This window comes from Triturus cristatus, chromosome 9 (assembly GCF_964204655.1).
Source record: "Triturus cristatus chromosome 9, aTriCri1.1, whole genome shotgun sequence".
Taxonomy (NCBI): Eukaryota; Metazoa; Chordata; class Amphibia; order Caudata; family Salamandridae; genus Triturus; species Triturus cristatus.
In genome coordinates, this window is record NC_140592.1 from 106,529,260 (window position 1) to 106,553,796 (window position 24,537).

General features: G+C 46.3%; 1 protein-coding gene across 5 annotated transcripts in view; it reads right to left on the reverse strand.

Annotated features, from left to right (window-relative positions):
• Window positions 1-4,223: 4,223 nt before the first annotated feature.
• ITPR1 (inositol 1,4,5-trisphosphate receptor type 1) overlaps window positions 4,224-24,537 on the reverse strand; it is a 1,957,366-nt gene continuing 1,937,052 nt past the window's right edge. For all 5 annotated transcript variants that reach the window (XM_085624511.1, XM_085624509.1, XM_085624508.1 and 2 more), the window contains one exon: window positions 4,224-5,684. In XM_085624511.1, the coding sequence (XP_085480637.1) occupies window positions 5,598-5,684 (87 nt within the window). In that variant the 3' untranslated portion in view covers window positions 4,224-5,597. The remainder of the gene's footprint in view (window positions 5,685-24,537) is intronic.

Sequence of the window (24,537 nt, forward strand, 5' to 3'; positions counted from 1 at the left end):
GACCCTGCCCGGCCTTCATAAGAGCCCGATGACGTGACCGTGCAGCGGACGCACGCAGTGGGCACACTGCTTGCGCGCCAAGGGCAAGCCCGTCTGTGCCAGTTCGTGTCCATACGGGGCCAGGGGCACAACCCCTGCCCCTTTTCCTTCAGATAAACTGTGTTACAGAACTTAGCAGCTAAGACAGTTAAACTCAACCTTAGGATTGAACTGTACCCATTCCATTACCCCTAGCAGCTTAGTCTCTTGTTGTATGCACTGCTTATTTAGGCTTTGGTTGCCCCCCCCCGCATCTTCCCTGTCGCTTGGCAAGATCATAAAACCTTTAAATTATTCCTATTAAATTACAGATCATTGCCTAAACATGCAGCAGAGCTGCGCATCTTGTTAATGGATGAAAGCCCTGATGTTCTGTTTCTCACAGAAACCTGGATGAATGTGGGCTCAGAGCCCGACATTGTCCAAGCCCTCCCCCCTGATTACATAGTACAGAGGTTGGCCAGAACGACAGGTAAAGGGGTGGCATTGCCATCATTTATAAAAACCACTTGAATTGCTGGATTTTTGGGAGCCTCTTACCTGACTGTGAGAACCTCCACTTCTCAATAGGATTCGCGCCTACGCTATCCCTTTCAGGCATTTTACTTTATCGATCCCCTGGAGCAATGTCCCAATTCTGCAAGTCACTACCCGAAACAGTCGCTAAACCCGCAAGCACCGCCTCGAATTTTACTCTTCTGGGCGATTTCAATGTTCATTATGATGATCTAACTTCAACAGCCGCAACCGACCTATCCCTTGATCTTGCAGCCTATAAGCTCACACAGAAGGTGATATAGGCTACACATTCAAAAGGACACATCCTAGATCCTATATTCTCTAATCTAAGTGAGTTACTTGGTCAGGAACAGATTCCTATCCCCTGGTCAGATCATTTTCTGCTTCCTTTCTTTTGGTCCCCTACCTTTCTCACCCCCCCCCCCCCCCCCCCCCCCCCGACAACACGAATAAATCTTGCTGCTGGCCGAAACTTCGTTTAGATAAGTGGGTGCTGGAACTGGAAAATTCTAGGCCACCTCATGAAACCGACCCAATTTTAGCTAACGAAAGATTTAACAACTGGATTGAGGGGACATAAGACCAGGTCCTTCCGAAGAAAATCACCCAGATACATTAGAGGTCCAATAGAACGGCTTGGCACATCCCTTAAACTCCGAGAGTTAAAGCAGATCTGCAAAAAAACTGAAAATCTGGAGAAAGGTCTTCTCCCTTAGCAAGAAAATGGAACATAGGGACGCCATCGAAACATACAAGATTGAAATCAAAAAGGCCCAGGCCTCCTATTTTGAGGAAAAAATCTCCCTGGCAGCCAATTTGCACACGCGAAACATTTCTTATCACGAAAAAACGATTGAAAGCTCCCTCTCCCCCAGATATACCCGAAGCAATGGTTCAACGCTGCAACAAATTTGTTATACCATCCTGCAGCCAGAGGATTCCATTCCTTGGCGCGGGCGAAAGCCAGTTTGAGAGGAATGCAGGAGGTTGTGTGATTCTGGCTTTCGCCCGCGCCAAGGAACGGAAGCAGCGCTCCTGGCTGTCGTTGAAGATTCCAGAAAGATCCTCGACGCAAGAGGCTCCACGGCTGATTCTTCTGGACCTCAGCACGGCCTTTGATATGGTCAACCACCATATTCTGGTCCAATGACTAAGAAGTTTGGGGGTGTCCGGAGTCGCCCTTAAGTGGCTGCAATCTTTCCTGGAATAAAAATCCTTCCAGGTATTCAAGGATGAGGCTATTTTTAAATCCTTGCCTCTCCACTGTGGGGTTTCTCAGGGGTCGTTCCTGAGCCCCACTCTTTTTAATGCTTACATGGCTCCTCTTGCAGACATCGTTCTTCCCTTTGGGGTGCATATTGTGACCTATGCTGATGATACCCAACGGGTTGTTGCACTGAACCACTCAGACAGGATCTCTAGCTGCCTCTGTCTTGAAGAAGTAGCCAAATGGATGAAACACTCGCATCTAAAATTGAATGGCGATAAGACCGAGCTTATGCTCCTTGGCAATCCCCTTCTTTTCAAGGCGGACACTATGTGGCCAGCTTGCATGAGCCCCGCACCTGTCCCTAAGCCAGAGATTAAGAGCCTGGTCGTTTGGTTTGATTTTGACCTCAGCTTTAAAGTCCAAGCCAGGAAGGTTGTGGCTTCCTGCTTTGGCATTATAAGGATGCTCGGTAAAGTGCTCCCATTGCTCCCCTTCCAGGCGAGAAAACTCATTGTCCAGGTGCTTATTTTTTCCGGCCTGGACTATGGGAATGCCCTTTACCTTGGTGTCCAGAGCTTGGTCCTCGCTAAACTTCAAACAGTGCAGAACTGCGCCACAAGGATTCTTGTGGGGACTCCAAGCCGGCAGTCTGCAAAACCTGCCTTGAGAGCTCTCCACTGGCTTCCTCTCTGTGAGAGAGTCCACTTCAAGGCCTTGTGTATTACCCCACAAGATGATAGGAGGGAAAGGACCACCAATTATTTCCTCTCTGGTCCAGCCCTATCGAACAGGCGGCTGCGCTCACACGAGCAATTTTTGGCCGCTGTCCCCAGAATTAAGGGGGCCAGAACCGGTGGCCGGCTATTCTTGGACAATGCTGCCAAACTGTGAAATTCCTTCCCTCTTCAGCTACGTAAGGAACCCCTCATATGGCCTTCCGCAAGCTGATGAAAGCATGACTCTTTCCCAAGTGATTTTTCGTCGCTTCAGTTTCACCGCTTAGCGCTGGGATGCCTCCGGGCAGCTATGCGCTCTATAAGTGCTGCTTCATTCATTCATTCAATGCTACACGTCCCCTAGGATATTAGTTCAACAATTGATAAGCCATATAAATACTGTTCCCCACATCTGTAAATCTTTCTATTTCTGATGAAAATAAAAAAAAACATGATCCATGTGGGATGCAAACCTTATGGTGATCGCCTTGAGGAACATTCTGTCGTCAACTGTGATGAAAAATAGTTTTTTTATAGGTCGCATTAGCACTTTAATAACATCATGACGGTTCATTAATGAAGAAAGATTTGTTGCTGCTACTGTTGCACTAGCATCCATGAGACATCTTCTGTGCACCTGAAGATTCTGGTGTTTTCTTTCGTTTGTGGTTTTAATGTACGATACATCTTAAAGAACACCTTGGTGCCACCCCTGCAGAAAACGAATTGTTGCTACATATTTATACCACCTTCACGGAGTACTCTTGCTATCAATGAGGATTAACTTACTGCTATATTTGTTGCAATAGCTCAATCGAGATGTTCTTTGCACACCTTAAAATGATTTTATTGTATTACAAGTTTGTTTACTATGATTGGTAGTACGCTGCTATTGCAATTAAGCTCTTAGTGTGATGCCACTCTGTGGGTCGTACCAAAAGGAACAATTGTGTAATTCCTGTACTTTTTTTGCAATTAACCTTTTAATAGCTTTTATAGTGGTACTTACTGCCTGTATGTCTTAAACTGTTGATTATATTGTCTTAATATGCATGAATTCGTCCTTTGGTTTAAAAACTATTTGTTAATCACAATCAAATGTTGCTCATATTGTAATATGAGGTCAGGATTTTTAATTGCAATGGTTTTAAAATAGCCGTAAACAAATAAAGATATATATACTAATGCTACAAGGTGCTCCAAGGAGCGCTCTCACCAGGCAGATGCCAACTAAAGAGAAGGAGCAAAACCAACCAGGAAGCCAAATAATTCACACATATGCTGGGGAATGGGATGTGCAAACAAATTAAAATTGATTAACTAAACGATAATATCATTAATTCCATGGTAATGCAAGTGACAGAAAATGGGAGTCAGTCAGAAGCATGCAGCATTGAAATTATCAGATGTCTGGAAAAATCTAAGTAAATATGGACTTTGGTGAGGACGTAGATTAGGGTCTACAATTTACATGCTGCATCCAAGAATCCATCAACGTTTCAGCATTATTATACTTTGTAGTGATTTCCCATGGCTTCTACAGTTTTGAAGTTTTGGACCAAACTGTGCTTTGAATTTGAGTTTACTTTTGGGCCTGCACTAGAGTAACCTGGTCAATTAGGAAAACGTGCACTGGGTCAGGCAGGTTGGTAAACTGATAAAAATCTCTGGGAAGTGTGGTACAGGAAACCAAAGGTAAAGAGGCGTGTGAGACTCATTTCAATGACACAACTGACATATCATATTCACTGCTTCATATTTATTTAAATATTTTGGGGATTTACAAATTCTCTGATCATTTAACACTATCGCCGAAGGATTGCTCTTGCAAATTGAGGTCAGTGTACAAAACCAGGTGATTTATATAGATATATATATAGATAAAAAACAAGACAAATTAACAAAAAATAAACAAGGATCTCTCTTCTGTACAGCTGCCCCGATCAGGAGAAAGCATCTTTAGACATCAGGCTGCTGCTAAAAGTTGTGGGTGGCAAAGCAACAGGACAAATCAGTGCTCAGCTATATGCACAGCAGGACAAACTGACTCCGGGGGTGGGTGGGGGGCATGCAGCCACATCCATGCCAGATAAACTGTGCAATGTCTGCCAGGGTGCAGTAATGCCTGTAGGTTGCCGGAAGTCATTGAACGTGGGATGGTCAAGTGAGTAGCAAATCAAAAGTTCGACCAATAAGAACAGGTTTCATTTCCAACAGTTAATGGGTTGATCATTAGTGCTGAAAACACCATAACACGACAATGACGGAGAAAGGTGGGAAGGCCTCAACTGAGCAGCACATCATGGACTCCTGGGTATATCCATAAATCAGGAGCATGTCAACATGTCATTACCACAATGACAAGCGTACAGTGCGCAGTCTGTGGGTGATCCTTTTCCTTATTGGAAACTCAGCAGATTCAACATGGGGGTCACAGGACCACCAAAGGACACAGAAGAAAGCACATTTGGCATGGTCAAAGCATCTGGTGCCACTCTCTAGGGTGAGAAGAAAATGTACACAGCTAGGAGGGTTTGGAAGAATTCAAAGACAGGAAGTGGACAGTATGCGCCTCTTCCTGTTACAGACTGGCCATGGGCAGAAATTAAACGAACTGGGAAGCGTGTAGCAGCATTTACATAAGACTAACTACGGTGTATCTACCAGTAACAAAGTGGTGCGATCCCTCGACCCCTAAACCCTAGTACCGTCAGGAGATCCCCAGCTGGAAACGTGGTTGCATACTTCATATTGCACAACTGTATAAAAAAATCCCATAAATATAAGCTATTCTAGTTATTTCTCTTAAATACAAAATACAGGTCACAATTCTTTTCAGGTAATTCATACTGTTCAAGTGCAATTCAGGTGCTTCCTTCGCCACAAAAAAAGGCAGTTTGAAAGAAAAAAAAAAAATAGTTCAGCAGGAAGCAAATTCCCGCTCCCTGCCGTCTTCCCGCCGGTAGCTGCTTTTGCCTCTTCTATGGCCTCCAGGGAACAGTGTAAAAAAATGTTCATTTCTAGAAAAACGAATTAGGTGGTATCAAAAATCCCAAGCGCGGTGCTGAGGCCGAGAGGGCGGCGTCGCGTTTGCTGGGGTCGGGTACCTCGTCCTAGGCCGGCTGCTGCAGGTTGGCGTTCATGTGAGGCGGCTGTCCTAGAAGGCCGATTCTCTGTTTCTGCTTCCGCTGCTCTGTCATCTGGAAAGTTATATAAAAAAAGAAAGAAAAAGAAAAAGAAGTTGACTCAAACCCCAAGACGTTTCCTCTACGTCAAAGGTAACAACGAACCCAAACTCTGTGGATCCGGTTTACACAGAAATGCCCCCTCTCAATCGTGCGCGAGACCACAAGCCCAAGACAACAAACACCACAGCAAACAGCTCTCCTGGTCACAAAGGCGGGGAATTCCGTGCTAGAAAGGCGTGAGCAGGCCTCAAGCACAGACGCCTCATGCTGCAACACAAGCATTATGCAAAACGTCTGTCCCTCTGCAGTCTAAGGGGTATTGGCCATTGCTATCAACATGCAGCCACGTGCCAACATCTGTAAACATGTAAGAGGGAGTTTGAAAGGAAAAAAAAACCGGGGGACTTGATTTTATACCTTGACTTAAACTGCAGTGGAGCCAGTTTTATGCGGGATAAAAATAAAAGGAAGCCACATTTGGCTTCAAAAGTCGCGGGTTTTCTTACTCAATCGAGTCTATTAGCATGTATGATACAGTATATACCGTGGCCCAAGGACATGCCATTTATGGCAGCCAGTAGTTCTTTTCAACTGTGCCAAGAACCGGCCCACAAGAGGTATTGTTCTTTTGCTAGTTGCACTTTTTTTATTCTTTGAAAGATCAATTAGGAGAGTAACAACTGAAGACAGACTACCCAATACCTTCAATACACCCACCCATACTCTCAACGCTACAGATAACACTTACTTCCACAGAAATCGTTTTGAAACTAAGCACTCTACTGAAACCACACAACCCAAAAAAAAACACCAACACTATCAAACAATAGTTCCTCCAGGCCTGCCCAGGAACCCAGATCTAAAAGCACTAAGGGCCATAACTATTCTTGAAAGTGTGCCCAACATAACAAGGTTCAAGGTTAAAAGACACTTTTTAAAAATACAAACAAGTCATAATAAAATCCATTAGCAACATACAGTATACAATAATCTTTAAAATGTGTGCAAAAATACATGGATAAATAATGTAAAATCTCAAGGATTAGATATCATCTGGCGTGCTCGAACGGCAATTCTCAAAAAGGTGCCTGTGCGAAAAAACAGCTCTTAGTCATCCAGGGCAAGTAGTCTCGAATGAGCATTTTCCAGACTAAAGCGCGTAAACTTTTTAAAATACGGAGTTAAAAGCCACTTAATGTACTTTAAATAGTATTTACAAAAGAACAAGAAATGTAAAATAGATTGGCCACTCTGACCATCGCACGGGCAAGGTAAGTGATCGAGGCCAAAGTGGTGACCAAGGGGAAAACCTAAAACAACTTTGATGGTGCCTGCCCTGAGGCAAAATAAAAGGCTTCTCTCCCAATGGCTCAGACAGGGTTAGGTCAGTGCTTTAAATGGGCCGGTACTCACCGGTACGGAGTACCGGCACTTCTTAAATTTATCACTGAGTACCGGCACTTCTCTACTGCCGAGGAGTACCGGTACTCTTGAAAAGGTAAGGTCATTGGCTGAGACTGCTAATGAGCAGGAGTGGAACGTGTCTGGCAGCCAAGACGTCGATCCGGCAGTCCCGACCTGAGCCCCAGCTGAGCTATTCAGCCGGGCTCATTTGAATAATATCCGGTATTCACCATCACACTGTGCTCGACAGAGCAGAGTCCATTCAGGCCCCGTGCTGTCAAACACATTCTCACTATCCTCTATTTGGTCAAACAAAGGAATGATGGCAGTCCCCTGGCAGTGGCAATTAAAAAAGCAATGGTGAAGAATATAACATGGCTTTTAACATACTGGAGTCTTTTGTGTGTCTGCTTAGGTTTGTGTGTTTGCCTGCATTTATATGCCTGTTTTTTGTAAGAAAAAAGCGAGAGAGAGAGAATCAAGACACTCTCAGGAGGTATTTTAAAGAAAATAGGTGGCACTGGTTGTGTATCTGTCTGCTCGGTGACAAATGTTCATAAATAACGTAGTAGGAAGGGTTGGTGGGCGAGTGGATAGATGGATGAGTGAGCAAGGGTGGATGTATAAATGGATGTATAAATGGATGTATGGATGGATGAGTGGATGGATGGATGGATGGGTGGATGGATGGATGGATGGGTGGGTGAAAGAGGGTGGATGATTGGACAAAAGCGTGGATGATGGGTGGATAAGTGAAAGATTGGATAGATGAATGAAAGGGAGGGAGAATGGATGGATGAGTGAAATGAGGGTTTGAGTGAAAGGGTGGATGGTATAAAGGAGTGAAAGGGTTGATGGATAGATGAGCGAAAGGATTGATGGATGAGTGAAAGGGAGGATAAAGAGATGGATGAGTGAAAGGATGGATGGATAGGTTTCAAGATGGATGGATAGGTTTCAATATGAAGGGTGAACAGACGGAATGGTGAAAAACTGAATGATGGATGAAAAACTGAATAGTTGACAGAATGTAAATGGTGGACATCAGCAGGTAAATGGTAGGATGAATGGATAGATCTATGGAAGAGACAAGAGATATCTTCTTGGGAGGGTCAAGATGATTTGCTTGGTGCCATAAGAGCTTTGGTTCGAAGTAGGGGTATTTTCAGTTTCTTCCTACTCATGTGCTGAAAAATATATAGTATTGTGCCAAACAACAGCAATTAACAGTGCGGCATTAAGAAGGTGCAACTATTGCAAAAAAAAAAAAAGGAAATGTTAACATATTATCCCATTTCTCTTTCATTTTGTGTAATGACAACCTGCTTTGTTTATATAAACACAACTATTATAGAAGTCGTTAAGTATCATCATGTCTTGCCCTTAGCCCCGCCCACTTACACCTCTAGCTCATTTTAATGAGTACCTGCACTTATTTATTCTCATTTAAAGCACTGGGTAAGGTAATTAGACAGTGGATGCACGGGATGTTCAGTGGCCATGTAGCAATGGACAAGAGATTTTTTAGATTCCTTTTCAGTTCTTTCCACTCTATACAACAAATAGAGGGCGCTCCTAAGCTCATTTTTGTTCGTAGTCACAGCTGTGCTAGGAATTAGGAAGCTGCTTCCCTTGCGAACGCTACATAGGCTCCGATACACCCCTGCTAGCCAGGGAATGTCCATCCCTTTCTCACATCCAATACAGTCACCAATGATCTCTCTCGTTAGGGATGAGGCCGGATTTTTCCAAATGGATAGCCAAAAGAGGGCGGGGCATGCTTAATAAAATCTTCAATGAAATTAAGGATGAGTTCCCTTTGGCAAATGTATTGGGATGTAGCGATTGCGACAACTATTAACTTCCTGCTAAATCTGTTCTCTTCCTGTTGAATACAGGGACTTGGGGCGATGCCCCAAACCTCAGCGCCATATGTGGCTGTTGGCACACATGGAGCTTTAAAAAAATTAAAAAAATAAAAAAGCAAAAATGGCACCTATTCTCTTTGGGCGTGGGAAATTGAGAATAGAGTTGGTGGCCTTTGAGAACTTGCTCCTGGAGTGAGCTATGTGCTCAGTCCAGGAGCCGTTCGCAGCAAACACCACCCCAATGTAAGGAAAGGTGCTAGTGCTCATCAGCTTCTGATTACCCACAGATATAAAACTGAGGTGGCGTTTCCTGGGACCATAGGACATTATGAAAGACTTTTTAAAATTGGTACATAGGTCTAAACTATCCACATGGTTGACAAAACCCTGCACTAAGGTGCGTAAGGAATTCGGAGTGTGGCTCATGAGGACTGCGTCATCCACATAGAGTAGTACAGGGAGTGTGTTTCCATTAATTTTAGGGACATCTTGGGTCAGGGATTTTAATATTTTATTCAGACCATTTATGTAGATGATAAAAAGGAGGGGGGCCAGCACACAACCCTGTCTGACCCCCTACCTACATTAATAGCTTCGGTGACCTCGCCCCCACTGCCAATCCTAACCCGGGCTTTGATGTCTTTGTGAAGGTGTGCCAGGAAATGCACCAAGGGCTCGTCCAGTCCATAGGCCAAAAGGATAGACCAGAGCTTTGACCTATTGACAAGGTTGAAAGCAGAGGTAAAATCCATGAAGGCCAAATAGATTGGCGAGGCCTGCGCAATAGTGTATTTGCCCATAATTAGGTTAAGATTTAGGCACTGTTCATTGGTGCCAACCTTGCTTCGAAAGTCTAATTTACAGGGCTCTAAGATGCCATTTTCCTCAGACCACTAATATCTTATTGTAAAGGATTCTGCCCAGAATTTTTAAAGTATTATCGATCAGGGAGATGGGCCTATAGCAATTGGGTTGAGAATGATCACCCTTTTTAAAAATCAGGACAATAATGCGAAAAACATTTAAAAGAAGAAGAGGCGCCCAAAAGTCTGGTTTGCAGTTAATAAGATCGATAGGTAACCCGTCTGGGCCCGGAGCTTTGTTGCCCACACTCTGCCCAACATAACATTAAATACTGCATAAAAAATAGTGTAGCATAATAAATCAATTATGACAGACTAAGTGGGGTTCAGTCACAAATGTGTGACATTCCTCACAAGCGTTAAAATCCATAGGTTTTGGAGGGGATGTATACCTAGCACACTGGAAACATTTATTTAAACAAAAATGGCTCAACAAAAGTTGGTCAAAAAGTGATGAATGTAGCTCTCTGAAACCGGGTCTGTTGGTATGGAAAGATAAAAACGGAAGTCAGCATGCTGGGGTGGTGCCTATTTAGTCACCACACACGTCATATCCAGCACGGTCGACAATAGAGCTCTTGGCGCCACTTACTGGCAATCAGAGGTACTGCTCAAGATTTTACAGATCCAGTCTGATGCCTGGGGGGATATTCTAAGGTAAGGAATCTGCAGTTGGAAGTCTCTTTCAGAAACAGGTGACTTGCGCCATCCACCTTTACTTTCAGAAAGCGTGCAAAATGAGTAGCAACTGTCAAAATGCCTTGCATCAGAGCCCACTACACAAACTTAATGCTTCTCAGTACTGGGTCTATAAGCCCACTCAATCATGCAAGTTGAGGAAAGCTGTAGGCTTAAGTCGGAGGACGTGGTCATTCTTCGGGATCAAGAAGTGACAAAAGTAGCCTGTGCCACTCTCCTCCTCGACCACCACTGCCATGCCCCCTTTTTGAAGCAAGGCAAGAACCTCCGCCTTTCAAGATAGAGATATGGGCTGGAATGCATCTTCTAGTGGAAGATTTCAAACAGAATGGGTGGCTAGAAAAGAGTACATAGCTCCTATGAATCAGATGAAGAACCCAGGTATAGGTCTTGATGAACTCCTGACTCTATAAAACACAAGACCTTCACCTGATTGCAAGCTGATGGTGGAGGGAGGGCAAATCAAAATGACAGATGCAGCAGATCCAACGGAAGGAAGTGCATGGCTGGAGCTGCTGCTTCTAGCGTCCCTTAGATCCACCTCACCCATGAGAGGAGTGGAAGAACTGCTGTGGTCTCTGAAAGAAGGTTGCTATTGCTGGAAGGTCAGCCCCTTGAAAAGCTGCGAAAAAACAAAAACTGTTGGTTTGAACTGCTTAGCCAGGCAGGGAAGCATTTCCAAGAGTCTCTATCAAACTGCATATGCACTAGGGCAGGCATCTCCAATGAGTAGCTCGTGAGCTACTGGTATCTCTCCAGCTACCTGTACGTAGCTCTTCTGTGTGCAATCCAGCCTACGGTTTAGACGCTTTTGTTTGGTTCTATTAATAAATATGGATACCAAAATAGAAAAGCATAATTGAGATGAAAATGCATGCATTGTCAGAAGTTATAAGCTGATGTTTGAAGAGAATTGCTGAATTACAATTTAAATATATTTAAAGATGGTATCAAAGTGATAAATCATATGGTGTTGGGGAGAGTTATTGATTGATAGTATGACCTTGGTGCCAGGGGCGCTGCAACTACATCTGTTTTTTATTATCCATGTAGAACCATGCCACATTGATAAAGCTTTTTTCACATCTCTCTTGGCAGCCAAGCTTGATGAACTGAGGCGATCACTGCTGGTAACCTTGCATATGTAATGTACTGTAGTGCTTATATAGCGCAACGTATCACCCCCAAGGGGGTCTCAAGGCGCTGTACACATACCGCTGTGGAACCCTTCCTGGCCTTTCCCTGTGAAGTGCCCACTCCTGGGCACCCCCAGGGTGAGGCCAGGCATCCTAGCGCTGTTGGGGCCGTTGTGGAGGTTAAGCAAGCTATTGCCCAGAGTTGCAGCGTGGGACCCATGATTAGAATAGGCACCGAGGCGAGAATTAACAGGTCCGAGGAAATTAAGCCCAAGACCCGCCGAGGCGGGAATTGAACCCTGGTCTCGGGCCAGAACTCTGCATCAGGGTCTGCCGCTCTAACCATTGAGCCACACTCCTCCACCAATGGTGGCCACAAATCTAATTGTGTCAGATGTGGTCACCATTATAACACTAAATATATCAGTATCTCAGGATGATTTTTATTTAACATAAGTAGCTCCTAACACAGAAAAGGTTGGAGACCCCTGTGTGGAAACTAGCTGTTAGCATCTGCTGAAGCCATTTTGTTTTGCGGCAGCCATTTTAGTTAGCCAAGTGCTCGCCATGTGCTTTCTCACTGTTGACTGTTGACTGCCCTTGTATTCTGCTTGTGTCATGTGATATAGTTAACTCCTTCAGCGCTGAGCCAGAGCCTTGCACATGCTCAGAAATGTCTAGCTTCTAGAATGCACCTGCTCTTAGAGGAACTGTCAGGCTGTTTTAACTGATGTCAGGAACTGTGTTACTCCTCCTACTTTGTCGACTAAGTCGGTTAGTCCTTATATGTAACTAGCTATTCATGTGCACACTTGTACTGCCTCTTTTTGAGTTTTCATGCTCACTCAGCAATAAACTGGCCATAAAAGGCCCCTGTTCTCTGCACTCCTTAGACTGCCTCCTACAGTGGCCTGAGGGTACTGTATAGACGCAGTCTCCCTCATGTGAGGTTAATAAATACCTTTTTGATATTACAGCTTCCGTGCCAATCTCTTTTTTGTTGGGTTAAAGGGCCAGGTGTATCAGTGAACCCCTAAAAAGGTTTTTATTTCTTCACCTGCTCTAGGGCACCTGGGCATCACACAGAAAAGACTGTGGTGTGCATCCAGACATGCATGTGTAAGATAATCTTTGCAGCCTATGAGTCTAGGCCACATATGAGAATTTAGAAAACAGACTACATGTGCACTGGGAGATTAATGACAGCCAGCTTCGCCGTTTCCACAGTGCATGAATGTATTTACCTAAAAAGCAAATGGCAATTAGCAGTGTGTAAAGCCAGACTTACAAAAGTGATAACTTTGGACCAATGAAGTCAATTTGTTTGTATTACTGGACTGGAGGTGAAATCGGAAGGTGATGGGATTTAATTTCACCAACAATGCTTGCTCCACCAAACTCTTTGTGGAATGACTGGTCTGCAAGAACATGGGATCAGATGACAAAGGGCTGTACTGCCATCCATTCTGTTCTAGAGCACAAAAATGGCTTTTTCCAGGCAGTGGCCACTAGACGTAAGGAACTTCATTAGAAAGTAGAATAGGCTCTGGGGTAGTTACAGGTATTTTCAGACTTTTCATATGGACAATGGAAGTGGCAACTCAAGCAAGTCTGCTGCCTTGCTCATGCCAGCTGCTAAAGTGCCCAAAGGTGGGCCAAAATGAATGGAGATCCTCTTCAGAAGAGGGCATTCTGAATATCCAGGAAGAGTCCAGCATCTGAATGATTAAAAAGAGAAAATATTTGCACCCTCTGGATCATTCTTTTATAAACTAAAGTCCCCATAGTGCATATCAATTTTGTCTGAAACCAAGCCAAAGACTAAGAAGCGGGTCATCAAGGTGCAGATCCTCGAAAGTGATCTTTACTTTCTCTCTAGTCACCTGAAAAATTACTGAGGTTTGTGGCAGCACCAAAAGCTGCTCCAAAGAGCACACTGGAATAGAAGACAAACTAACCAGCACCTTCGGAGACTCTATCTTACAATACGCACCGTGACTGGAGCCTAAGGAGTAATAGAGCCGGGTAGCTTTGGAGATACCAGAATCTCTGCAACTGAAAGACCCAACCCATCCTTGGGACCCACAAGCAATAAAGGGCAGCCCAAAGGATATTCAGCATGGTGTGCCGAAAGGCCTCAACTTGAGAGGGCTCAGCAGATGGAACCTGGAGCTCCAGTTTAAGAACTGGGATCAGCCCTGAGAACAAGTAGGAGACTGGTGTTGGGGAATGGTTTCGCCAGATCTGAAAGGTTCTGAAAATGGTCCTGCCAATACACAAAGTGGGGAGCAAAACTAATATGGAAGCACCTGCAGGATACTAAAAGCACCTAGAGATATTTTTACCTCCATAATTATTACTGGGATAAAATAAAGTTACTTACCTGCTGCAACTACCTTTCCAGTGAATACTCAAACTACCTGCAAATTCCTCACCTGTAAAATTATCCCAGGCGTCAGATTGGATCTGGAAACTTTAAAGCTCTCATATCGTTGGTAAGGGACACTAGCTTCCTGTTGATGCCGGAAATGGCATCATAGGGCCTCACCTAAGCCATATTGTGCCATACTGGTGCAATGACGTCTGTTTCCAGAGGAGCGAATTACAATTTGAGCACTCTAAGGAACATCAAACCCTTCTTACCCCCAGGTGGCTTTCAGTTAGCTGTCCAATCACAAGTCTTCTCCTGCCTACACTACGGGAGGGCCACTCTTGCAGGTCCACCCAAAGCCAAGCTGGCTCCGTTAAGGGCCATTCCAAACGCAGCTGCTAGGCTCATCACGGGATCCAGTAAACGCGACATTACACCGGACATGACATTTCTCAAATGGCTCCCGTTGGAAGCCAGAACTCAGTTTAAGATAGCCTGCATTAGCCATACGGCTCTTCATCACAACAATCCAGTCTACCTGTGAAAAAACTTGAACTATTGGGTAGGTGTTGCTCTCTAAGAAGTTCTTACTTTCTATGGTTGAGGCCACAGAAGTTCAACAAAAAGAAAACTTATAATCGTTCTTTTTCGGGTTTTGCTCCTAGAACATGGAACACAATTCCTCCAGCAACTAGATCTAATCCTTTGACTACTTCCTTCAAAAAAAGAATAAAAAATGTTGTGGCTGAATAGATACCTTCAGCAGTAGACCTGATCTCATGAAGTTCTGATTATCTTTCCTATATACATTACTGTACCAGGAGTATTCAATTCAAAGGAGGTTGGATGATACAAATTTGTCAACCTCTTCAAAATATGCAGCACAATTAGAGACTTGAACATGGAAGGTTGGCCTGGAAGATTGAGCAATGCTTAAAAACGCAGCCAAATACCCCATGGCAGTGCCCTCTGCACATCCCGATGGGCAAGGGAAAATGCAAACTGAAAGTCCTAGGACAGCTTAGCATCTAAGGAGCCCACATAGTTGTTGGGGCACAAAGCAACAAAGTTGCTCCATTCTCTAGAGCAAGTAGACTTGGAGTGGCAACACTAAATGACATCCACTACCTTCGATGGCAGCTGAAAGGAGTTCAAATGTCCCAACTCAATCTACAGGCATGGAGTGAATGTCCGGTCTAAATGACAGCTTGAGAGGGAGATAGTGTAGAAGGTCCATGTCCCTCTTCCACCTATCCGAGGCAATGAGAATGTCTTGGGCCCGGTCTTGGCGAATCTTCATCTGAACCAGAGGATTCAAGAATATGAGCGCGTGGGAGGTGGATGCGTAATGCAGCTGAAACTTCAACTCAAACGCATCCCTTAAGGCTCCTCTCAATGGATGCTGGTGGGGAGGGCACAGAACTGCTGCTACTGAGCATTTTCCGATGAGGTGAACAAGTACACCTCAGGAGTGCCCCACTGGGTGAAGATGTGATGAGCTACCTTTGGTAGGAGGCGCCACTTGTGATGGGCAAAATAATGCTGGCTTATACTGTCTTGGACATTCAGAGACCCGACTAGGTGCTTAGCAGTGAGTCAGATCAATTAGTGGTGTGCCCAAGACCACAATCTCAATGCTTCCAGGCAACGGAGATGAGACTTTTTCCTTTTACTTGTTGACGTACAATATCGCTGTTATGTTCTCGGTCACGATCTAGATTGACTGACCTTGGATGTAGAGGAGGAAGGCCATGAGAGCCTTGCTTGAGGTTGATGTGAAGAACCTGTTCTTCTGCAGACCAGGGCCTATGATCTCCCTATTTCCCAAATCAGCTCCCCATCCAGAGAGGGAATCATCTGTTACTACCGTAGACCCGGCAGGAAGAGGAGAAAAGGACATCTCACAGCTCAGGTTTGCCTCGTTCCCCCACCAGATAACATGCCGCAGGGCTGGGGGGAAAACACGATCGAGTCAAACAGATTAACGAGTTACTTACCTTCGGTAGCGATGTATCTGGTGGAGACACAGTCTAGCCGCAGATTCCTTAACTTAGAATATCCCCAGGCGTCAGACTGGATACGGAATATTTTCCGGAGCAGCACCTCTGTGCGTGGGGGAGGCACCGCCGCATGGCTCCACCCTGACGTCGTCCACAGACGTGACGTCAGTGGAGCCATATATGCCTCCCCCGGCACGCTGACGTCAGTTTTCTTCGGAGAGACTTTTCCGCGCCACAACGCGGAGCCACCACCAAATACTTTGAGAATGTGGGAACAGTGTGCGTAAAAGGTAGAAAATGCAAAGTAAAGCAAATGGTGATAAACAGCACCATAAAGCACAGTGGCAGGCACCGTATATTAAAAACTAGCAAAGGGAAAAAAACAGTACCGCTGTGAGGAGCAATCCTCGAAAAGCGAACACCAAACCTCCCCCGGAGGCAGAAGAGGATGTGAGAAAAAACATTGCTGCAGAAGTCAGCGACCTGAAAAGATAACTGTGAAGGACAAGTCTAGAACCCATGAGCAAAGACAATCCCTCGCAAGACGGCACTAAGCAGGGATGCCGCATCCCGAGTTGAGATCCAGTAGACGGGGGCAGAGCCAATGGATTTAAACCACCGAGTCAGTGGGGAGTTAGGAGACACCAAGGCGATTAAGAAGCGGAGAGATGGGAGGGGGGAGAGGAGGAAATCACCCACTGGGTAACCCAGGGCGTAGGGATGTAAAGGGACACCAGACATGAACATACCGTCCCATCACGACAACGGGCGAACTGGAGCAAGCGAAACAGAATTAAATATTCTGTGTAGGAGCGAAGGGAAAATGTCACACTGCAGAAAGATAAAGCTACCCAGGAGGCAAGCGAATGCAGGATGTCCAACCTTAAAAGGTCCTCGCAGAGCAGGAAGGATGGGCGGGCGTTAAGGAATCTGCGGCTAGACTGTGTCTCTACCAGATACATCGTTACTGAAGGTTAACTAACTCGTTCATCTGATAGAGACATCTAGCCGCAGATTTCTCAACTTAGAATAGATACCAAAGCCGTACCCATAGAGGAGGCGGGCCTGCGACTGTAACCCATCAAGTTCCTGAGGGAACGTACCTGTGTGCAGTTGACGAAATACATTGGGGACTGCAAGCTAGCTCAGACACACCCGACCATGAAGCTCCAAAAAGAGCGTTAACGGGAGGCAGGGTACCAGAAGCCGTCCAAGACAGCAGGAAAACCCAGTATGTATACTGGGCTGAGAGAAGAAAGCGTAAAGCTAGAATGCCGGAGCGGAAGTTAGAGGTGTTGGCTTCGCCAAGATGAGAATGAATGGATCCGCAGAGTCCGATAATGTTGACTGACCTAAAAGTCAGAGAGACGACAAACTGGTATGACACAGTGAGCTCATACCGGGTCAGTACGTACAACAGTGAAAATAAGCGTCCTAGAACCTAAACCGGCTAAAAGACGTGGGATAGCATTGGTAGGACACCGACCAATGGTCCTAAAGTGCTGTTAGAATCAGGAACACAGTATACTCCAGCACGCAGTCGCCCCTTCGCCAGACAGGAGAGGGGGGCCTACGGCAACCATTAGAAGTTTCCACACAGAATTAGAGGAATAATAAGAGTCATGTGGAAGACTGGAACATATGCATACCTTGAAGGTAAAACCAATCTAGGTATAGGACAAAACCCATCTGTAGGGCAGTTTGAGCAGCCACAGAGGGACAGGAGACATTATCGGTTGAGCTGGCCTGCGCGAAGACACACCGCAGGAAGGGATGTGCGTACGCGAGTTTGCTGTGTGAGGAACATAGGGTAAGAAAAAACCTGTGTAAAAGGACACTGAACGTGATGAGACATGGGTACATGAAAGAACGTGATGAAAGACACGGGTACGTCAAAGAACCCACAGTCATATGGAAGCAAAAGTAGTCTGGGAATATGTAGAGCCGGAAGCGACAACAGCTACCCTCCTGGGAGGAGCCAAGCTGCTCCAGGAGACAAAGGAAGAGGCGGAGCTAGAAAGGAAAGTGGGAACATTTAGGACTATCCAAATGGCCCAGAGACCCAAGAAGCAGGTATCCTGAAGAGAACACTCCGTAGAGAGTGTTACAGCAGGAATCCAATGTGGAAAACACCTGAGCACAATGCCTCAGAAAAAACTCCTGTTTACAGAAGTGCTAAAAAATGGTGTGCAGAAGACAGCACAGCACAACACCCATGGGGCAAAGATTCCCTGTGTAAGAGGATGAAACCCAGACAGGGCTGAAGTACGCGAAAGTAATACCCAACCCAAAAGTGAAGGGTAGAACAAGCATCGCAGAAGCGGAATAAAGAACACAAGAACCCTATGAAGCGAAGCACACCAGGGTCCCAGCACGAACCTTACAAGGCGTCAGTAGAGAAGGAACTGCGCCTGGACGGAACCAAACAAGACTGCGGCTGGTAAAAGGAAAACCAGCTGCAGCCTGAAAGTAGTACGGGGAACCAGAGACCACAACTTTGAAGCGCCATACAACAACACCTACGTGCACATGCGGGATGCATACAACAGAAAAGAAGACAGGGTGATCTATAAAAGATCCCCTGTGAACAATACTCCCTAGGAGTGTATGTTCTGAAATACTCCCATAGGGTAAGTGTTAACCTCAACAAGGGCCCTCTACCGGACCAACGGAGGCAAACAGGGCGGTACATCCGCCCAGACCATTTGGGTATTACGTCATGAACCCAAAGTCACAAATAAGGAAGGTAACCTTGCCTTAGCTCTACTAACAGAATCAGTAGCGTCTAGGGCCGAACAAATTGAGTATTGTGCCACTCCACGACCATCAAGAAGAAGACGCTGCAAATTTGCCCTGGGTGCTTCCGGGAGAGAAGGAAGAATAACCTCGACTAAAGTCTAAAGGAAGTACGTGCGAACACGCAAGATGGGTTTAAGGCACGATTGGCAGCACTGGTGGAGGAAAAAATGTTGCGTCCACAGGTCTTTAGTCTCCAAGCTTTCCTAGTGGGAGGGAGCTGTGGAAATATGGATTTTTATGGTCGATTATGTCCCCTATCTTGGACCCCAACGGCTTCATGTATAAATCACAAGTACATGTATGTTCCCTCCAGTTCCAGTTATGAAGACGCAAATACATGTGCGTCCACCATCAACATGTCCTCTTTCAGATCCGCCATGAATGAGCCGGATATTCTATTCCTAAGTATGAAAGGCCACCGGCTTTATATGGTTCATTTATCCCATTTTACAGTCCAGGCGAGTAGGCCCTGATTCTGCCACCAAGCCTTTTCCTGCCTTCTGCCTCTGAAAGCTCCAGTCTGAGCCTGCATCTGTATCCATGAACTTTGTCCTACTCCCTGCGCGGCTAACGATGACTGACTCGGCCTGTCTGCCTGCCAAAAACTGTATTTCACCTTCAAGATTATCTGCTCTGCTCCGCTCCTCATCCAATGCATTCCTGTCTAGTAGTTTAGGTAAACATTCCTCCAGCTACCGTGCAAAGGACCAGGCCTCGCTGTCCTCATGCAAGTAATTCATAGCCCTGTTACCATGGAATATTCCTACCCCCTCGCATCTAGTGTAGACACTTAGACGCTTGTACACGCACTAACAGTCAGTATAGTCAGTATAGAATAAGATTCTATCCTAAGAGACCTCTCTTTTTGGATAACACAGTTCTTTAAACATAGGATATTAGATATGATTTGGGATTAGGTTGACATAACCCCAGACTTTTGTCTCCACATGTAGAGCTAAATGTCAAGCCCCTTTCTCCTTCTAGTTACACGTCAAATCACACGTCATGCTGCTGCGCGCGCATCTCTGCCACATATTTCTGCTGACATTGCGAAATTCTTTCATGGAACCACCCATTTGTGACATCATACCTAATGACGTTCTTTAGTTACGCCCAGTTACACCCATTTTAGTTACGCATGTATGTCTTTATCTCTGTTATCAACTGTTACGCCTCCTGCATCTGTTTTACTGTAATGTATTTTCTATAAAACTGCCTATCTGTCAATAATATATGTTCCTTCCTTCCTGAACTTTCGTGGTGATGGAATAGAAGGCCCATAATTCGAATTATGTTCCTTTGTATAGGAATAAAGCCCGTTCCGAATCTCTAATACCACGGATTCTGCCTCTTATTTTACTAAGCTATCCTTATTAATTTTCCGCATCAAATTAAGTACCGGTAATTAAATTATTTACCACAGAGCAACGGTAAAGCGAAAGAAGGTTGTAAGGAGAAACCTGCCTGAACAACCAGACCCGGAGCTCTAGGGCGAAGAGATAAGCAGACTGTGCCGGCGAGCAATTGGCTTGATCAATAGGGTCACCAGAGGAAGGTTGTGCCCAGGCCCCAAGCATGATCTCAAATAAAGAGCCACCAAGGGGCAGCAAAGGCTCCACGTCCACAGGCTCCATATTGAGGAGATCTAGAAATGGATCAGTAGTAAGGGAAACCCTAGAGGTTTGCAAGCGATGAATGTCTGCGGCCCTGCGAATAGGCTGTGCAAAGGCTGCACTAGCCTCCGTAGCCATCCTGGTTGGTGACAACAATCTGTTGTTAGGGGACGGTTAAAGGCTAACCCGTCCACCAAAGAGCAAGAGTGGAACGCCCTGTGGTTGGTACAAGGGCCAGGGAACACTAGGCACCTGTATCAGGGGACTCGCAACTGACCCTTGGTATGGTGAACCCATTGTGAGCTGGCCCTTGTGAGTTGATCTTCTTGTAACAAGGGATCGAGCGTTGCCGTCGGCGCAAGATCAAGAACCAAGGGGACTTAAGGTGGGCGCCAATAGATGGGGACTCGACTTCCACCAGAGGAGGGGGAGCTACCACGTGTGGTTTGGAGCTCCTGCAGTACAGGCGGCGTGGAGCCCAGCACCACAGCCGACGTTAGCGCAGGGCTTGTCTGCTCCAGCAGCACCGGCTCCGGACGGCGCAGGCGTGGTGTGGATCCCGGCACCGCAGCAGACGTTAGCGCAGGGCTGGTCGGCTCCAGCGGTGCCGATGCGGCGTAGTGCCCGGCGCCGCATCCGACGTCAGCGCAGGAAGCTGCACGGGGCTATGCATTGACCGGACAGGCAGCCTGGACAGACGACCGGGATGCCCCTCTGGGCTGTGTCCCATTGGCATCGTATCGACTCCGGGGTCTGAATCGAGGCACACAGCCAGTGCAGAGGACGAATCCACCGGCAAAGATCCGACATGAGTGCCTTCCTCCTCTGTGGGACTCGTAGGCGCGCACCAGGGAGAGGGGGTAACCCAAACAAAGATTGGAGTGCATTAGAGTAGGCCTCCATTTTTGATCTAGTCGCCCCGACACCCAGGAATGCTGGGTATGGGGGAGACCACTGCTGGGTGCCCATGCCAGGCAAGGACCGAGCCGCAGGCCCCAGCGACTTGCGCGTATGTTTACCTGCCTCCGAACAATGTTCGCGGGAAAGACCCCCGCGATTGACGCCGAACCGGAGGGGAAGATCGACGGCGGGACCAGACAGCCAGCCAGCAGCTTCATACGACGCTCCCGAAGGGACTTCGGTGTCGTCTGTTGACAGGCGTCGCACTCCTGAGTCGTGGTGCTCGCCCAGGCACCATATACAAATCGCGTGTGGATCCGTGACATCTGTCGCTTGCAGGTCTCACACGCCTGAACGCCCGAAGGCATCGCACATTGTTCCCCGACGCCAAAGATGTCAAGAAGGCCTGAAAAACAGGCCAAGGAACTGCTGGTTTTCCAGGATACACGTTGGGACGCGGAAAAAGAAAAAACTGACGTCAGCGCGCTGGGGGAGGCATATATGGCTCCACTGAAGTCACGTCGGTGGACGACTTCAGGGCGGAGCCATGCGGCACCGCCCCCCAGAGATGCTGCTGCAGAAACCTCTCCGGATCCAGTCTGACGCCTGGGGATACTCTAAGTTAAGGAATCTGCGGCTAGATGTCTCTATAGGTCTGCTCCGTTCTGTAGCCACTGCCTACAGAGGCACCACTGCAGGGTCCTTATGTGCCAATGTGTGTGCTTGACTAGAATAGACAACCTGCAGACCTGGGAATCTTAGCATCCTCAGAGCTGGAATTTGTCTGCCTTGTTTGAAGAATTTCACCATCTCCTTGATGTCAGCAATCCTCTTTGGAGGCAAAAAGACGCAGAGAAGGGTTGTGTCCAGTACTAATTCTATGAACTGGAGTTGTTGGGAGGGCCACATGTGAGATTTGGGCTAGTTGATCGAAAAGCCCAGGTCAAACAGTAGCAATACTGTCGACTGCAGATGGTGTGACTCCATGTCTGGCAACCAGGCTTTGATTAGACAGACCTCCAGGTACGGGAAGATTGGGATGCCTAACCTCAGATGGGTCGCAATCACTGCCATCACCTTCATGAAAACCTGGTGCCAAAGGGAAAAACTACAAATTGGTAGTGCATAGAACGCACCACAAATAGCCATTGATTCTTGTGGAACCGCAAGGCAGGTATGTGGCAATAGGCATCATACAGGTCAAGAGACACTATCCAGTCTCCACGTTCCAAGTCCAGTAATATTTGAGCTAGTCGGCATCTTAAACTTTTCCTTCCAGAGGAACAAGTTCAGGTTTCCAAGGTCTAAGACTGAGCGTAGATCGCCATCCTTCTTGGGCACCAGGAAGTAATGTGCAGCACATCCCTGGCCCTTTTCCTGCTCTGGCCCTAACTCCACAGTTCCTTTCCATAGGAGTGCTGCCACCTCTTCCTTCATATTCTACATGTGAAGCAGCACAAGGGAATTCGAAAAGCTCAACCTGTATAACATTACTCCAAAAGGGTCACAGCTATACTGCCTTTAGTGTGGTTTAGGAGTTTTACAAAAAACACACTACAAAGCGACACCAGATGACAACCTGCAGGTTTAAAAACCAATTATCGGTCAGCTTGAAATATTTGCCTCAAAGTTCTTGCACTAGCATGGCAGAGTAAGTCTGTCTTTAAGCGCAAAGGTACGGTTTTTCCAGAGACTTGCTCCCACAGATGAGACGCTCCTCAAACCTGCCAACAAAGTGAGTTTGGGAAACTGTCAAGCAGTACTAGTCAAAGATTTTTGAGGATGACTCCGCCTTTAGCAGTGTTCTGGCAGACTGGAAAATAAATGCCACGCCTGTTCTATCCATGCTGTGGGTTAGTAGCCACTGAGCAATACTTCGAGCCCTAAACAACTGACTCATCGAAAAGTCCCTTTTGTTGTTTTCAGAGAAATGCTTGAATAGGAGATAAAACCCCAGAGAGCAGAAAGTCTGCACTGGAAGCCATCGCAGGGCACAAACTGGAGAGGCCGGAGTACTGCTCGCAGGCCACATGTTGCATAGAAAGGTAATGAAACGGTGGATCCCTCAAGGGGGTAAAGGCTCACAGAGGGTTGCCATTGGCAGACCCCCGCTGCTTCAAGATGTGTTACAAGCCTGGCCTCCTGCTATCTTTACAGGCTGCAAGCAACACATCTCGGGCATTCAATGCTTTCATGCTGCACGCTGGGATTATTGCTTTGATTAAGTGAAGGAGCACATCTCAAAGAGTCAACCCTTTGTTGCACAAATATCCATCAACTCCATGGACAAAGAAGCTACACAATAAGACAGACTCAGAAGCATATTCAGGCCGAGGATCCCATCTGTGCCTGGCCTTGTAAAACACAAAAGATGCTTGATGGATAAGAAAACAAGTTACTTACCTGTAACTACAGTTATCCAGTATTGGTATCTTTCATAGATTCACATGCCTGAATCATTCCCCGTCGCCGAGGCGGGAGTCTCGGTAGATAAAAAAGTAGTGCCAAAAAATAATTAGTAGTAGTAGTAGTAGTAGTAGTAGTAGTAGTAGTAGTAGTAGTAGTAGGTCCAAAGAAAAAAGGCCCTAAAGCCTATATCTTAGAAGCCTATCGAACAAGTTACTTACCTTCGGTAACGCTTTTTCTGGTGGATACAGTATCTGCCTGTGGATTCCTCACCTTGTGAATATCCCCTGCGCCAGCAACATTCGGAAACTTTTGTAGCAGTCCACGCCGATGAGGTCGAAGACGGCACGGCTCCGCTTGCGACTCCGCTGACGTCACCGGTTCCATAAGAAGACCTCCTCGGCGTGATGACGTCAGTTCCGCCCCTTTTTTCCGTGCCTCCGAGGCACACGGACGGACTGACAGCAATATATACACAGTATACACAGTACATGATATACAAACCAACATACACAGTGTGGAAAATAAATAGCAAGGCACAAGAAACAACATAATGCCCATGATAGTAATAAACAGATTTGAAATACCATCAACATAATTACAGGTATAGAAGGATGGACAACGGGGAGGCGGGTGGGTCAGTGAGGAATCCACAGGCAGATACTGTATCCACCAGAAAAAGCGTTACCGAAGGTAAGTAACTTGTTCTTCTGATGGATACATCTGCCAGTGGATTCCTCACCTTGTGAATAGATTCCACAGCAGTCCCCACTCCCGGAGGAGGGTGTCCATCCCCTATACCAGAA